This window comes from Saccharomyces eubayanus, chromosome XVI (genome assembly GCF_001298625.1).
Source record: "Saccharomyces eubayanus strain FM1318 chromosome XVI, whole genome shotgun sequence".
NCBI classification, from domain to species: domain Eukaryota; kingdom Fungi; phylum Ascomycota; class Saccharomycetes; order Saccharomycetales; family Saccharomycetaceae; genus Saccharomyces; species Saccharomyces eubayanus.
This window is the reverse complement of record NC_030975.1, coordinates 293,683-309,982: the sequence shown is the minus strand read 5'-3', so window position 1 is coordinate 309,982 and position 16,300 is coordinate 293,683. Positions and strand designations below refer to the sequence as shown.

The 16,300-nt window shown below is 36.7% G+C and overlaps 9 protein-coding genes across 9 annotated transcripts; 5 read left to right on the top strand and 4 right to left on the bottom strand.

Annotated features, from left to right (window-relative positions):
• Positions 1 to 881: 881 nt before the first annotated feature.
• Positions 882 to 1,748, top strand: IDI1 (isopentenyl-diphosphate delta-isomerase IDI1; the record flags this gene model as incomplete). The annotated part of the gene is made up of 1 exon (XM_018368338.1): positions 882 to 1,748. One exon carries the CDS (start codon positions 882 to 884, stop codon positions 1,746 to 1,748), a length of 867 nt encoding a protein of 288 aa, XP_018218918.1.
• A 210-nt stretch (positions 1,749 to 1,958) lies between these two features.
• On the bottom strand, positions 1,959 to 2,993 carry MRP51 (mitochondrial 37S ribosomal protein bS1m; the record flags this gene model as incomplete). Its single annotated transcript, XM_018368337.1, has 1 exon — positions 1,959 to 2,993. One exon carries the CDS (start codon positions 2,991 to 2,993, stop codon positions 1,959 to 1,961), a length of 1,035 nt encoding a protein of 344 aa, XP_018218917.1.
• A 360-nt stretch (positions 2,994 to 3,353) lies between these two features.
• On the top strand, positions 3,354 to 5,210 carry DBP1 (putative DEAD-box ATP-dependent RNA helicase DBP1; the record flags this gene model as incomplete). Its single annotated transcript, XM_018368336.1, has 1 exon — positions 3,354 to 5,210. One exon carries the CDS (start codon positions 3,354 to 3,356, stop codon positions 5,208 to 5,210), a length of 1,857 nt encoding a protein of 618 aa, XP_018218916.1.
• A 568-nt stretch (positions 5,211 to 5,778) lies between these two features.
• Positions 5,779 to 7,479, bottom strand: VPS30 (beclin 1; the record flags this gene model as incomplete). The annotated part of the gene is made up of 1 exon (XM_018368335.1): positions 5,779 to 7,479. The coding sequence occupies one exon, from the start codon at positions 7,477 to 7,479 to the stop codon at positions 5,779 to 5,781; it is 1,701 nt and encodes a 566-aa protein (XP_018218915.1).
• Positions 7,480 to 7,909: 430 nt separating this feature from the next.
• On the top strand, positions 7,910 to 8,575 carry MEI5 (Mei5p; the record flags this gene model as incomplete). Its single annotated transcript, XM_018368334.1, has 1 exon — positions 7,910 to 8,575. The coding sequence occupies one exon, from the start codon at positions 7,910 to 7,912 to the stop codon at positions 8,573 to 8,575; it is 666 nt and encodes a 221-aa protein (XP_018218914.1).
• Positions 8,576 to 8,783: 208 nt separating this feature from the next.
• TFB2 (TFIIH/NER complex subunit TFB2) lies at positions 8,784 to 10,325 on the top strand (the record flags this gene model as incomplete). The annotated part of the gene is made up of 1 exon (XM_018368333.1): positions 8,784 to 10,325. One exon carries the CDS (start codon positions 8,784 to 8,786, stop codon positions 10,323 to 10,325), a length of 1,542 nt encoding a protein of 513 aa, XP_018218913.1.
• Positions 10,326 to 10,600: 275 nt separating this feature from the next.
• On the top strand, positions 10,601 to 11,902 carry RNY1 (ribonuclease T2; the record flags this gene model as incomplete). Its single annotated transcript, XM_018368332.1, has 1 exon — positions 10,601 to 11,902. One exon carries the CDS (start codon positions 10,601 to 10,603, stop codon positions 11,900 to 11,902), a length of 1,302 nt encoding a protein of 433 aa, XP_018218912.1.
• Positions 11,903 to 12,035: 133 nt separating this feature from the next.
• SPC29 (Spc29p) lies at positions 12,036 to 12,797 on the bottom strand (the record flags this gene model as incomplete). The annotated part of the gene is made up of 1 exon (XM_018368331.1): positions 12,036 to 12,797. One exon carries the CDS (start codon positions 12,795 to 12,797, stop codon positions 12,036 to 12,038), a length of 762 nt encoding a protein of 253 aa, XP_018218911.1.
• Positions 12,798 to 13,088: 291 nt separating this feature from the next.
• On the bottom strand, positions 13,089 to 16,187 carry KAP120 (karyopherin KAP120; the record flags this gene model as incomplete). Its single annotated transcript, XM_018368330.1, has 1 exon — positions 13,089 to 16,187. One exon carries the CDS (start codon positions 16,185 to 16,187, stop codon positions 13,089 to 13,091), a length of 3,099 nt encoding a protein of 1,032 aa, XP_018218910.1.
• Between the last annotated feature and the right edge of the window lie 113 nt (positions 16,188 to 16,300).

Below are 16,300 nucleotides of genomic sequence, written 5' to 3'. Positions count from 1 at the left end.
TCTTGGTTACTAATACCCTATTTCTCGTAATATCTTAGCGACTTGATAGCTATGACAGAAGCCGGTTTCGATTGACTACACACACAGGAATAGTCTCTAAATCACTCTATAAGTTTCGAAAAGAAACCGCTAACAAAAATGTAAATTCAGCAATAGATAAAGCAATGAAACTTAATGGCCTCTTATTCTGAAATTGAAAATAAAGAAATTAGCAAGAAAGTTAAAGTTTCATCTATCCAAAAGAAAAAAAGTAGACAACATTATCCCTTGGCCAGTTGTTTACAATTCTTGAAACTTTCTTGATTTGTTGTTTACGTTTCTAAAAAAAAAACAAAAACACAAGGTGCCGGGTAACAATTTTCAATCATAAATATTTATAGGGCTAATCTACAAACAGGATAGGTCAAAAACAAAAATATCAGGGCAATGTATTCTTTGATATTAAACTTGATAGGGCATATAGGGTTGTATGCGGCTGTTTTTTTCCTTTTCTTTCCTTTTCTTTCCTTTTTCAGTCTTTTCCGCTGCTATCGGCGAGAATTTCCCTTTTCGTTCCAACGAATTCGCTGAAAATGCTAAAACTTAATTGTGAGTGAAATTTTCCAGTCAACAATTTCACAATGACGATGCTCAGCCCGATTCTTTTCCTATTCATAGATATTAGGAACCATAATTATTCATTATTCTCTTCTCGCTAGTAGGGTTGCATTTCTTTTTCGGTCTTAACTCTGTGGATACTTATTTATCTGTTTTTTCTTTATTTAACAGGCAATAGTTTTCTTAACAAAAGGAAACGGGATATTTCACTTATTTCGTCACTAAACTGTTCCCACTGCCGGAATTCATACAGAAAAGGAAGTCCGAAAACACGTTTCACCAGAATGACTGCCGACAATAGTAGCGTGCCTAATAGTGCAGTATCTAGCTACGCCAAGCTAGTGCAAAATCAAACACCTGAAGACATTTTGGAAGAATTTCCTGAAATCATTCCATTACAACAAAGACCTAATACTCGATCTAGTGAAACTTCTAATGAAAAAACCGAAGAAACATGTTTTTCCGGGCATGACGAAGAACAAATTAAACTGATGAACGAAAACTGTATTGTCTTGGATTGGGACGATAATGCTATCGGTGCCGGTACTAAAAAGGTGTGCCATTTGATGGAAAATATTGAAAAGGGTCTATTACATCGTGCATTTTCTGTTTTCATTTTCAATGAGCAAGGTGAATTGCTTTTACAACAAAGAGCCACTGAGAAAATCACCTTTCCTGATCTTTGGACCAACACATGTTGCTCTCATCCACTGTGTATTGATGATGAATTGGGCCTTAAGGGGAAGTTAGACGACAAGATAAAAGGTGCAATCACTGCAGCAGTAAGAAAACTAGACCATGAATTGGGTATCCCAGAAGACGAAACTAAGACAAAAGGTAAGTTCCACTTCTTAAACAGAATCCATTATATGGCACCAAGTAATGAACCTTGGGGTGAACACGAAATTGATTATATTCTATTTTATAAGATCAATTCCAAGGAAAATTTGACTGTCAATCCAAACGTCAATGAAGTTAGAGACTTTAAATGGGTTTCACCAAATGATTTGAAATCCATGTTCAATGACCCAAGTTCCAAATTTACACCTTGGTTCAAAATTATTTGTGAAAACTACTTATTCAATTGGTGGGAAAAATTAGATGATCTTTCTGAAGTCGAGAATGACAAGAAAATCCATAGAATGCTATGATAAAGTGTCACAGTATAAAACAAATAGAGAAATAATAACTATAATAACAATAACCATAACGAATGGAAAATAAAGTATTTATTCAAGTGATCAAAAAATGAGTTAATTTTGTTTTTTTACTAGACTTTCTTCGTAAACTTTTTTTGTCTTCTTCTTTTCTTTTCTATATTTACATGTCTCTGAATATACATTAAACGTTCACAAATTTTTTCAATTTCCCTTAATTATATTCAAAAGATTATTGGCCTCTTGAATGTTGCCCACTGATGGTCGACGAGACCTTCTAGGGGTTAGGGGTTTGTAGATTGGTCTCTTATTGAAAAATTCTCTAGTCTTGTCATTCTGTGGCTCTAGTAGTCTAGCATGCATAGAAACAGAACCATTTTTCTCCATAGAAGCCTCCAAAATCTCGAACAAGAAAGTCTTCATTCTTATGAAGTCGCCCATTGAATTGAAGGAATTGGGTGGAGATTGGAAAAAGACTACATCAGCAACGAACCCACCAATGGCCGCAAGCCATTTATTGTCGTTGTTTTCCTTAACAACATTCAAGACTCTGCCAGGTACTACAGTTCTTTGAATGACGCCATTTGGCGAGTTTTTCAATTTTCCTGATAAACTGTATGACAAACCGCCTGTACCTATAATCTCGGAGTTAAATTTGTTGCTCGTCTTTGCTTTCAATTTTCGGTTTAAAAATTTCACTACATAATCTTCCAGCTTATTGGAATTTAATCTCAGTTCTTCTGGATGGTTCTCGACCAACCATTCCTTGAATTCCTTTTGAAACGATTTGATCAGTCTGATTGTCTTCTCTAAACGCTTTTCCATGGCTGCGGGCGAGATATCTGCCTCGCCTGTCATTTCTTTGAATAGAGACAACTTAGCATCTGAATCATCTTCAGAACGTGAGGGGTCCTTGAAAAATGGGTTTTGTCTGCCTATATTGGACACGATGGGTACTCCCATTTCCTGGAATCTTAATCTGTTCCATTGGGTACCGCCTCTGGGTTCGAATGTGGTAATTCGTTCTAAAGTGTCCAAATCGTTATATACCAAGTACCTAGACTTTATTTTTGACGGAATAGCGGATTTCAACCCCCATTCTTGTCGATAAAGTGTTGATGGCTTAGTCTCAATGATTTGGTGTGTTGGATGGAACTTTTTACCAGTATATGTCAACGGTTTATGATTGTTTGCTACTTGAGCAATTCTTGACCGTCCCAGCAACTCTGCCAAAGTCATTCTGTTCGACCTTTATGAATCTGAAAAAAGAAATAAATCAAACCACCACGCCAAGGTCGCTACTGGTGCCTATCGCGTGTTTTCTTCCTTCATCATTTCTTTCATTCTGTACTGCTCCTTTAGCTCGATCCAGTTGCTTTTACTTGATTTTCCAAAAATATCACCAGACACGTAATTGTTACCCCGCGAATTGCTTTTCACTTTTTAAGGGAAGCCTAATTAAGGCCATCTGAGAATTAAATAATGGCGTTATTATATAATAGGAATATGCGGATTCTGGTGGCAAGCATTTTTTCGTCTTGGTTTGAGGATAATATAAAACAAATCTGGTCTTTTAAGTAGTTTTTATTAAAACAAGGCATGAGTGATTTGTCCCAGAACGTAGCTAAGCTAAACATTAACGACAAAGAAAACGGTAACGATGGCGGCAAACCTTCGTATGTCCCACCACATTTAAGAGGCAGCGGTAAACCGGCGTTTAGGAGAACCGGTCCCCCAAGGGAGGATAGAGGTTCAGGTGGAGGATTCTTTAGTCGTTCGAGCAAGCAGGCCGGCGATAATGACGGTTTTTTTGGTTTTTCTAAAGGAAACAATGGAGGATCGACTTATAACCGCGGAGGCAGTTCAAGTTTCAAGTCATCAGGAAACAGATGGGTGAACGGGAAACACGTACCCGGGCCAAAGAACGCAAGGTTGGAGGCTGAACTATTCGGTGTACACGAAGATCCCGATTACCACTCATCTGGTATTAAGTTCGATAATTACGACGATATCCCTGTAGAGGCATCCGGTAAAGATGTTCCAGAACCGCTATTAGAGTTTGATTCTCCACCTCTGGATGCATTGCTACTGGAAAATATTAAACTTGCTGGGTTCAATAAGCCTACCCCAGTGCAAAAATACTCCGTTCCCATTGTTACTAATAATAGGGATTTGATGGCCTGCGCCCAAACTGGTTCAGGGAAGACCGGCGGATTTTTGTTTCCCGTCTTTACGGAGTTGTTTGAGTCGGGACCTTCCCCGATGCCTGAGAAGGCACAAAGCTTTTATTCTAGGAAGGGATACCCATCTGCTCTAGTCCTGGCGCCAACAAGAGAATTGGCAACTCAAATTTTTGAAGAGGCTAGAAAATTCACTTACAGATCATGGGTTAGGCCATGTGTTGTTTATGGTGGTGCACCAATCGGTAACCAAATGAGGGAGGTCGACCGTGGTTGCGATTTACTGGTTGCTACTCCAGGTCGGTTGAATGATTTATTGGAACGTGGAAAAATTTCTTTGGCCAATATCAAGTACCTCGTCTTAGATGAAGCTGATAGAATGTTGGATATGGGGTTCGAACCTCAAATCCGCCATATCGTTGAAGAATGTGATATGCCATCTGTAGGTAACAGACAAACTTTAATGTTTTCTGCCACATTCCCAGTGGATATTCAACATTTGGCCCGTGATTTCCTAGATAATTACATCTTTTTGTCTGTAGGAAGAGTTGGTTCCACTTCAGAAAATATCACACAAAGAATATTATATGTGGATGATATGGATAAAAAATCTGCTTTACTGGATTTACTATCTGCAGAGCATGAAGGTTTAACGTTGATTTTTGTCGAGACAAAGAGAATGGCTGATCAGTTGACTGATTTTTTGATCATGCAAAACTTCAGAGCCACAGCTATTCACGGTGATCGTACACAAGCTGAACGTGAGCGCGCATTATCTGCCTTCAAATCTAACGTGGCCAATATATTAGTCGCAACTGCCGTAGCGGCAAGAGGTTTAGATATTCCGAATGTCACCCACGTCATTAATTATGACTTGCCTTCTGATATTGATGATTATGTTCATAGAATTGGTAGAACCGGTCGTGCTGGCAACACCGGTGTTGCTACTTCATTCTTTAATAGTAATAACCAGAATATTGTAAAAGGCCTGATTGAAATATTGAACGAAGCGAACCAAGAAGTGCCAGCATTTTTAAATGATATGTCAAGGCAGAATTTAAGAGGTGGTAAAACTAGAGGTGGAGGCGGCGGAGGTTTCTTCAATAACCGCAACAACAATTCAAGAGATTATCGTAAGCATGGGGGCAATGGTTCCTTTGGAAATACAAGGCCAAGAAATACTGGAACATCAAACTGGGGTTCCAGCAGTGGGGGAGGGTTTAGGAACGATAATGAAAACAGTGGTTTTGGGAGTAGCAATGCTTCATGGTGGTAATAAGAAAAACTTGAGTACAGAGATGTTTTTCCCTTTCACTCCCACTACGCAAACACACATCGATGTAAACTTTTTTTTCCGAATTCGCTTTACACTACCACTCAAGTCCCTGATATAGGGCCCTATATTATTACTGTCTTTTTATTTTACTTTTTTTCTTTTTTCATTTTGTTTTCAGTTTTATCTTTGTTTCCTAGGTAAGGAAACCTGGCGCTTAAAGAATGCCTTTATTGTTTTATAGAGAAGAAAACGCATAACGGGCTTGAAGTCAACTGGTCATTTTAGGTCTACATACTCAGTTACTGTAGTATGTAGTCGAAATTCTGTCACCGAAGGAAGAGTTGTTTTTATACAATTGACAGATTATTTTGGTGTTATATCACACCTGCAATTGTTGGTTTTAGTTCTGCTATCTTTCAACTGACCAAGAGTTAAGTTTATGGGGATATCTTATACAGCATTCAAAAAGGCTCAAAAATAAAATAAATACTAAATAGTTATGTTTCTCTTAAATATTTGCACTATTTTTCTTTATTTTCCACATACTGAAAGACATACGCCAGTATATTTAATTGCCAGTAGTGTTGATATCATTGTCATCGTTTGCGGGGCTTAAAGTCATTGACTTGGACAATAAATTGGAAGAAAATGCCAACAACCACTTTATATTTGTTAGTAAAAACTTCATAGCCGTTGTCCATTCAAGATTCGGGTTGCTACCATGCAGTTTAACAGATAGCCCATTGATTTTCTCTTTATTCATCATGTAGGGCAATTCCAGGATGGAAGCATCATTATTAGTGTTACCGTTAATATTTAATGAAGAGGCGTCTTGATTTGATAAACGTGTTTGAGAAGAAAAGGACGACGCTATTGTAGAAAGCTGCTGTGTCATTTGTATTATTATTTCTAATATTGTTTCTAGTGATTTATCGAACTTTGTCTCTTTATGGAAAATTTTCCCCAGGTTAAAATTTTCATCGTTATAGACAGGTAGAATTAACCAACCGCCAGGACTGTCTGATGTGGTATTATTATTGTTTTCAACGTTGCTATTTATTCTTTTTTTGATCTTGGAAAATGAACCCATTGGTTGTAACTTATAGTCTAATAAGTTTATCTTTAAATTTTTATTTATAGTGGCCAACAAAAGGATTAATTGGCCTAATGCAGCGTTGATTTCCTTCCAAGGCACCACTGTTTCTGGTATACTGCCCAGTCTCAGTCCATTTATAGTGGCAAAAGGTCCATTATGCGAGATTTTGAAAGTAGCATTAAAAATGTTGATCTTTCTCAATTTGTCCAGATGATTTAGAGACAATTCGTATTGTAGCTTGAGCGATTGCAGATTTTTATTAAACTGTATGTTGTTCAAATCCATTAAGTTCTGATCGCTCAATTTTTGTAGTTTTTCGTTTTGTAGTTGGATTTTCCTTTCTTGCAAATGACTTAGCTCTTCGTCTAAATCATTATCCATCGTTTCCAGACGCAATAATTGCTTTAATAGCTCTTGTTTTTCCTCTTGTAAATTTTTGTTTTCCAAAATATTGTTGGAATATTGCTTGTGAGTAATGGCGTTTGATATTTCTTTGTTTTGAGTTTCTAGCTTGGATAAAAATTGAGCGTAAGTGTCTCTTTCCTTGATTGCATCATCATACTCACTTTTCAGCCTATGTATTAGCAGATTGCAGCAGTCCTGACAAACAGGATAGTCTATATTTGTTTGGGATGAAAGGATGTTGAACACGTTAGTCATTGCGTTGACTTGGGTGGACAAAGTCTTGGAGTTCAATTGTAATTGTTGGTTTTCATCTCCATCGGTGATCTCCTGTTCCTCTTCTTCATGATCTCGAAAAGAGCTGTTTCGGCCAGAGGCATCACTATTGTCATTCTTGTCACTATCGCCGTCTGAATCATCACCTTGACGGTTTATGTTAATGTCATTTTTATCATAAGCGTTATTATCATCATCGTGGTTTAAAAAGACAAACGAATCTGTAGTCAATTTGTCATCGACTAAACCCAAATCTTTTATGTTCTGAATCTCTTCTAACCGCTTCAGTCTGTCCTCTGGTATCTGAAATACGCAATTGTCATTAGCATCTCCTTCTTTGTTGGAAATGGTATTTTCATTCGTTGTAGTTGCAATATTATTGTTTGACAGTAGTAGATTTCGCTGGGTCAAACTAAGACCTTCCAAAGACGGATCTAATTGCAAAGGTAAGTGGCAATTCTGGCATCTCATTTCAATGCTTGTTTCAGAGAGCATTTAACAATAATGGACGAGGCTGCTATTTGACAAGGTACAGAATACGCTTTAAATGTAGTACCTTCTTTTACCACCATCGATAAGAAGTAAAGTAGAGAAGGCGGGTGACATCTAAAACTGGCCACTAATGAGAACGGAAGATGTATCTAAGAAGATCGCGATGATAGTTTTTAATGATCCGGAGGTGATTTGAAAGATTGGATGGTTGATTAAGTTTCTTGAGGTATTATTTCCCCCCCATCTTTATGCTCTCTATATTTTAAGTGTTGGTTGTTCTGTTAGCAGATTAGCCGCGGAAAATGGATTAGCCGCCCAAACATTACAATTCTTGTATAAAAAGGACAGAAAACAAAAACTGGCTTCTTTCTCTTTTTCACATACCTATACTCTTTTTCTAGACCGACTGTTTTATTACAAAAGTTCCGTAATAATGCAAGGTCAGGAAGATTGGGTAGATAAGGATAAAACTTTGGTGGAAGAAGAAGAAGAAGGCGCCGACGATGAATCTCACAAAAAGAAGAGCAATGATGGTAATCGGGTCTGCAAGAAGAGTGTTAAGGAGCTGAAGAAACATCTGGACAAGAAGGAAATTGCAATACAGAATAGAGAATCGACGAAGCAACTCACCCTTTTAAGACAAGAAAATACCCATTTACAGCAGGCCTGTAAGATCCTCGGCGAGGACAAGATTACCAAAAATAAACAATTCATAGAAAAATGGAGGACCGTTTGCGAGATGGAGCTTTCATTCATCCTGAACTCCACCTTAATTAAGATTAACAGAATGGGCGGTTATAAAGATTTTCTGGAAAAAGAAATGGAAGCTAAGAAAAGAAGGCTGGAATACCAGATAGATAACGGAATGGAAGACCAGCTCTATGAAGTAAGGGATAGCGAAGACTTTAAGCAGCTTTCTGAAGTTGAGCAAGAGCAATGGGAGAGTCAAATGAATGAACAACTAAAAGAAGTGGAAAAGAGTAAAGAGGTGGAGTTGGAAAAACTAAACAAGGTGTTACTCGATAGTGAGGGGAAGGAATTCGATATGGCAGAACTATGTAATAGATTAAAGCTTGATTATAAACTAATCTTCCCCTAATGGCGTAAATGAACAAGAAAGTATCTCATTCATTATGCATTTTTTTAGGTTCGCGCGTTATTGAAAGGAAGACGGGAAATTTTCTTTAGCGCAAACTACGCAAGATCACACTTATACAATTGAAAATTTCATTTTGTATGCGCAATATCAACGCCCTAAGATTGAAGKTTACCATTTAAGCCAAAAAGTAAAGAGGTTAGGCAAGATAATGAGTGACTACTCCTTGAAACACTCAGTTACCCAGTATTTGGAAGAAATTCCCCAGCAAGTGCAAAATAGACTATACACTTCACCAGCTACATGTTTGGCCATCTATAGAATTTTACCACCTTTAGCCAAATTTTTTATCATGGCAATGGTTTTTAATGAAAACGAAGTCCCTCTATTAGATCTAGATAAATGGGTTAACTCAAATGGTAAATTGCAGTTTCAAGATGCAATCAAATCAATGAAGTCTTTGCATCTTCTCATACCAAACAAGTCTTCTGGTACTTTGATGATCAACCTAAATCCAACTTTCAAAATCAGTCTGAGAAACGCGTTGACAGGCGGAGAGGTTCAGAATTCGTTTGGTATCGTTGTAGAAGATAATGTGGTTAGTTTGAACCTATTGGACGAATATTCAGCCAATAAATGGGAAACTATATTACATTTCATGGTTGGTACTCCTCTAGCTAAAATTCCATCCGAAAAAGTTTTGAATCTTCTGAAGCACAGTAAACTTATGGAAGAAATAAACTCCACCGGTGAATTCAAAATCACTAATGAAGGTTTTCAATTTCTTTTACAAGAAATTAACTCCCAGTTATGGTCTTTACTACTACAGTATTTAAAAGTGATTGAAACGTCCAAAATGGATTTAGTCGACGTGTTACATTTCATTTTCATGTTAGGTGCATTAGAAGTCGGTAAGGCGTACAAAATCGATGCATTAAGTGAAACGCAGAGGATTATGTTACAAGATATGAGAGATTATGGACTAGTTTTCCAGAAACATTCAAACGATACCATTTTTTATCCAACTAAATTAGCTTTAATGCTAACTTCCGATACAAAAACGATTAGATCGGCCTCCAATGCGATGGATAGTGTATTAAGACAGAACAGGGAGGAACCCTCAGTGAATGAGGACGGCAACAATGGTAAGCCTACAGGAGATATCAATATACCCGATGATTTAAACAAAGTTGATTCGAAAAGTCAGGATATACCTGATGGTTCATTAATTGTAGAAACAAATTTCAAGATTTATTCATATTCCAATTCTCCGTTACAAATTGCCGTTTTGTCTCTTTTCGTTCATTTGAAGGCAAGGTTTGTTAATATGGTTTTGGGCCAGATAACAAGGGAATCTATTAGAAGAGCACTGACCAACGGTATCACTGCGGAACAAATCATTGCATATTTAGAAACACATGCTCATCCTCAAATGAGGAGGTTGGCTGAGGAAAAGTTGGAGAAAAAACTAGAGCTAGACGCCAACTGTAAAGAGCCATTACAAATCCTACCTCCAACGGTAGTAGATCAAATCAGATTATGGCAACTAGAGCTAGATAGAGTTATGACATACGATGGCTCTTTGTACTCCGATTTTGAAACCACTCAAGAGTACAGTATGCTGAATAAATATGCTCAAGATATTGGTGTGTTATTATGGAAAGACGACAAAAAGAGGAAATTCTTCATTTCAAAGGAAGGTAATTCACAAGTACTCGATTTCGCCAAAAGAAAGTTAAAAAAGAAACAGTAGCTGTATAGCTTAGATACCCATGCATCCAACTTAAATACTCACGTTTAATACTCAAGTTCCGCTTGAATCGTGTATACATTATTTTTTACTTTTTCTTTTGTATTCCGATCGGTACATTTTCGTTGCGCTTATCTGAGCTTTTCCCCTAAGGAGCCCTTATAAGTAGAGGCCTATCTAAAAGTTTAGTAACAACTCGGTTTCCAATAACACCATATTTTTCAATTTATTGGGGGGTAATCATATTTCAATAAACTTATATCATAATATTGCAGCCAATGTTGCTGAATAGTTTTTACAGTTTTTTACAACTACCGATTTTTTCGAATGGCGCAAATAAGGGGATAGAACCAAACTGTCCCATAGATATTCCATTGTCATGCTCTAATAAAACAGTAATAAACAACTCATGCTGTTTTGAATATCCTGGTGGGATATTCTTGCAAACCCAATTCTGGAATTACTTTCCAAGCAAAAGCGATTTGAATGAAACGGAGTTGGTAAACGAACTAGGTCCTCTAAATTCGTTTACAATTCACGGATTGTGGCCAGATAATTGTCACGGTGGTTATCAACAGTTTTGTAATAGGACGTTACAAATCGATGATGTTTACTATCTGTTAAATGAAAAGGAATTTAACAATAATAACGACACATTACAAATTCCCGGCAAACAATTATTAGAATACTTGGATTTATATTGGAAGAGTAATAATGGCAACCATGAATCTTTATGGATACATGAGTTCAATAAACATGGTACGTGCATCAGCACAATCAGACCAGAGTGTTATACTGAGTGGGAGGCTAATAACGTTGACAAGAAGAGAACCGTTTATGATTATTTTAGAATAACCTATAACCTCTTCAAAAAACTGGACACGTTCGCTATTTTGAAAAAGAATGATATCGTTCCTAGCGTTGATAAAACTTACTCCCTGGAACAAATCGAATCTGCGCTAAGTAAAGAGTTTGGTGGTAAACAAGTGTATATAGGCTGTGATAGACACAATGCTTTAAATGAGATATGGTATTACAACCACTTGAAGGGTTCGCTTTTAAGCGAAATGTTTGTACCTATGGATTCGCTTGCCATTCGAACAAATTGTAAGAATGATGCTGTTAAGTTTTTCCCCAAAGGGTATGTACCACCTTTTAGGAGAAGGCCTAATAAGGGGGAAAGCTACAGAGGCGTCATTCGTTTATCCAATATCAACAATGGCGATCAAATGCAAGGCTTTTTGATCAAAAATGGTCACTGGATGAGCCAAGGTACACCTGCTAATTACGAGTTAATTAAATCGCCATATGGAAATTATTATTTGAGGAGCAAGCAGGGTTTTTGTGACGTCATTTCATCTTCATCCAATGAATTGGTTTGCAAATTTAGAAATATCAAAGATGCAGGACAGTTTGATTTTGATTTGATAAAAGGAAAAGATGGATATATCGGCTACTCTGGAAAGTTCGGTTGGGGCTCAGATGATTACCCAAGGAGGAGAAGCCAAAGTCCTGTTTCATTGAATGATGATAAGGGTTCTATGAAATACGAATTCAAGATGAAATTCATCAAGAATTAGAAGTCCTTTATTAAAAAAACTCGTGTATAAGTATGGGAAAGAATGGTGAATATATGTATATATACATGTATATGTATATGTTCAAGATTTTTTTGATTATGATATGCTGGTATTATTTAGTTAATTATTTTATTCAGTCATGGAAGGACGATGATAAAATTTTTAATATATCTTCAGTACTTTCGTTTTCAATATGGATTGGTGAAGATCGATTAACTCTCGGTCTTTCTCTTTTGATGTTGTCGCTACCCCTTCGATAAGGCATTTCGTTTTCATATAGTCCACCCATTTGTAAGTCATACGTCTTATTTGTAGGAAACCCGGAAAATGAGTTAGAATGTTCGACAGCATTAAAATTGCTTTGTCCTCTGTCTGAAGCAGAATTCAACATAACGGATTCCAATCTCGTTATCCTTGATGTTAGGTCATCGATGACTGAGCCTTGATCATGTACAATACGCTCCAGATATTTTATTTCTAATCTTTGATCATCTATTACATCTTGTGCTGTGAACCGCTCGCTCCTCACGGGTGAGCTGGTTCTTCTTCTTATCCTATCCAGATTGGAACCGTTGTTTGAAGGCGCTCCATAACTGGAGAACGATGGAGGAGGTAGTCGTGTATTGCCTTCCCTTAATTGTCTTCTGAGCTTATCATCTAATGGACTTCTCATTTTCTTATTTTCTGGGTTATTCACAGGAGACAGTCTACGTAAAGGTGGGCTCATTCTTTCCTGTGCTTTGTATTGTTTCTTACTTCCTAAGTTTGATGTGTTTGAATTAAAGTTCTCTTCACGTAACTTCTTCAGAGCTTCTTGATGCTCTTTTCTAACTCTGTTTAGTGTATCATCTTGAAATCTTTTATTAGCACTACTTCCAAAATTGTTATAATCCATTATGTCCTCAATATATTGTTTAGGTTTAGTGCAAACTAGCCTTCAAGTTCTGAACAAAGATATCTTTATCTTTAAACACTTCTTGGGTTTTATTATTACGTGAGCTAGTTTTCGCGTTTGTTTTTGTATTACGCAAAACGCAAACAAAAAAGCTGTAGCATCCGGTTAATTTAGGGCATTGATATAATATGCAATACTTAACGAAGAATAATTGTAATTCTAACTTGAAACTTCAACTTTATGTCAGTTGTACTCTACGTAGTTGCATAACGTTTATTTAGTTGCTAAATACTATGAATGATGCTCTTGTGGTCGGATGGATAAAAACATCTGTAGGTTTTCTAACAAGCTGGGGTTGATAGTTTTCAAGAATTCTTGATACCTTTCCACTCCCAGATGTGATTCCAGATATTCCATTGTTTGGGAAATAAAATCTTTTATACTTATGTTGTGTACGGGATCATTGCTTTTGCATAGTTCATGATACCTTAGTTGCTCGGTAGTTAAAGGATGGAAGGCAAGCGACTGTTCTGTGACAATATCATTTAAGTGGTATTTTTCACAGTCTCCACGATTAGTCTCGTTGATTTCTTCCAGCATTTCGATCCATAAAGATGCAATTGATGAAAACTCTGTTAAAATAGGAACCAAGCCGGTCCTTAATAAGCTCGAGACGCCTAAAATATGAACTTTTTTGAATTTGGGGTCAAATATGTCCCTAAAGCATACAATCCATCCAGCAAGAAGCTTGTTCACAACAAGATCATACGGTTGGTCCTTGGATACAATTTTTCTCATGGATTCTGGCAAGTGTGCGTTTTCACTAGAACTTGGCAAGTTTTCATGATAGGCACCTAGAAAATTCATTAAGGCATCTGGATTTACGTAGGAGATCCTGGCGACAACTTGAATTATTTGGGAACACAAATATGATGAAGGAGCTTCCTCCAAAAATATGGCGTCAAATAAAGCCGACAATACTCCAGTCTCGAAAAAATTCTGCAATAAGAGGTTCTCGTAATCTGACTCATTCGATAGTATCAAAATTTCCCAAATTTCCAGCACTAATTGAAACGAATCTTCTCTTAATTTTAAAAGATATTTAGACATTTGTTTAAAAATATCTTGGAACGTGATGTTTGCGAAGAATTGTTCAGAATTCAAAATTAATGCATAACTTTTGATGATTTCCAGTAAAGTTGGTAGTATTTCTGAGTGTGTTTCAACACCATATTTCAAAAATGGTATCAACTCAGTGAATTTATCGTCGAGTTCTTGTTCTTGAGATGAAAAGTTTTGTAAAAGCATGCCCCATAGTTCATACCCATCTTCGCTTAACAATTGATATTGCATAGAAGACGGATCACACGATAATGCAACTACAGGTACAGCGATATCCCACGTTAAGTACGATTGTGGTCCCAAAGATGATACCAAATGTCTCAATAATCTTAATAATGCGTTTGCTAAAATAGCTTCGCTTGCGTTGTTTGTTGCTATTTCCCAAAGATTTGGTATTATTTGCAGTATTTCGACCAACAAATCCCTGCTGATCAATGGTTTTGTTTGAATTATGATGTCACTCAAGGTGTTTAAAACATACAACCTTGTTTCTGTTAATGACACGGACGGTAAGATCTTTCTTAACAGCAAATGAACGTTCTCGTTTAAATATGGCTGGAAAGTGTCCTTATTGAAATTCCAATCATCGATCATAGTTCTTAATGTTTGAACTGTGGTTAACAAAACAACTTTGTCATCCTCATTCATTAAGAAATTGGTGAACAGCTTGTAGCATAAATTTTTAGACTCCTCTGAACACTTCACAGTAGACCATTCATTAATAATCAAGGCAACCCTCCTTCTGATTATTCTAAGTTCGTCACCTGATATATTTGCATTTGTAGTTTCTGGCAAGAAAACCTGGACCAACAATCTGTCAAAATCTACCATTTCACTGACGGCAGATGCACTCAATTGGAAACTTGCGTAAATAGCATCTTTTTTCAAGAAATCGTCCAATGAATTTGAAAGTTTGGAAGCATCATTCTCAATTTTTTCTAATAAATATGGAACTAACAGTTCAGAAAAGGTATTTATTAAGTCTTGGAAAACATTTTCTGCACAAGGCCTAATTTGGTATTCATAGCTCGTAGCCATTTGTTCATTAATCCACTCTTCTGGGTCCATAAACCAACTTTCCAATTCAGTGGGTCTTAATCTCAAATACCATTCCATTAAAGTGTCAACTAGCCTGGTTATCAAATTGTCATTCAAGAACTCTGTATTTATCTTGTTGATAGAAGCATCTATAGTTAACTTATCACTCCTTGCTTTTAAAGTAATTGCACCCTTTTTGTGAATGAAATTGATGACTCTTTTCAAAATTAAAAGCCCTCTGATCGCAGTTTGTTCCCAAAAGTCTCCTGTAACATCAGAATTTTCTCTATATACTTTAGGGGCCTTATCAAAAATTAACCTGGTATAACTAATCAAAATTTGAGTAGAGCATGGGAGTAATATAAAATTTGCTGGAGATCCGGTAACTAAATTAAAATATAATTTGCCCAGACATTTAATAAATTTTTCGTAAATGTCAAATTTTCTGAAGTTTTCATGGTTTGAAATTAACATTTCAAAATGTGAGACGGATAGTTTAATAAAATCGCACACAGATTGATCGATCTGTGGGCGCTCATATCCCTCGCAGATCATTCTTCTTATTACTTTCAGAGATAGGTAAGAAACCTGTAAACTGGAGAGGTTTTCATAGTTGAGATTTGAGGATGTTGTCCATTCTTCGAATGATTGTAAGTAGATTCTTACAATTAGTGGAAATATTAAGGGGATTTTGCTTTGCATTGCTGGTCTGCATCTCCCTATTCTTGCTGTGCCTAACACTTTAACAATTTGGTTTATATGCATTAATATATTGTGCACTTTGATTGAATCATTCCTAATGGCATCATTATTCAGTAGGTTCTCTAGATCTTCAAACAGGTTTGGCCAATCTACAGGAAAATCTAGCCTGGCAATCCTTGCTGCAGCCTGAGCATTTTGGATACAAAGTTGATTATTTTGTTCATCGATCATTTCAAAAAGGCGACCTCTTATAGAGGCCTTTTCGTCCTTTGGTATAGCGTTAATCCTGGTAGATCTCCAGTATTTGTCTACGCCATTCTTGAACTGAATCACTGCCAACCATCTAATTTGCAAAGAATTTGATAAATTAAGATATATTGACTGTAGTAAGTAATGGAATCCAGAATGAGTTTCCCACTGCTTTAGCTGCTGTTCAGCTAATTTTTGGACTTCAGATCTGAGATGTTGTGGGTTACTTGCTTGTTCCAGCACTTGAACCAAGCTTAACTCATTAAGTGTAGTGGACATTTTTTGCAGAAACCTTTCAGAACTAAATTGATTGACAGCGGGAGATATGGTGGGTTGTTAGCTAGCAACTTATTGAGTACTTTCTTTCCTCAAATACCACACTTACGAAGAAA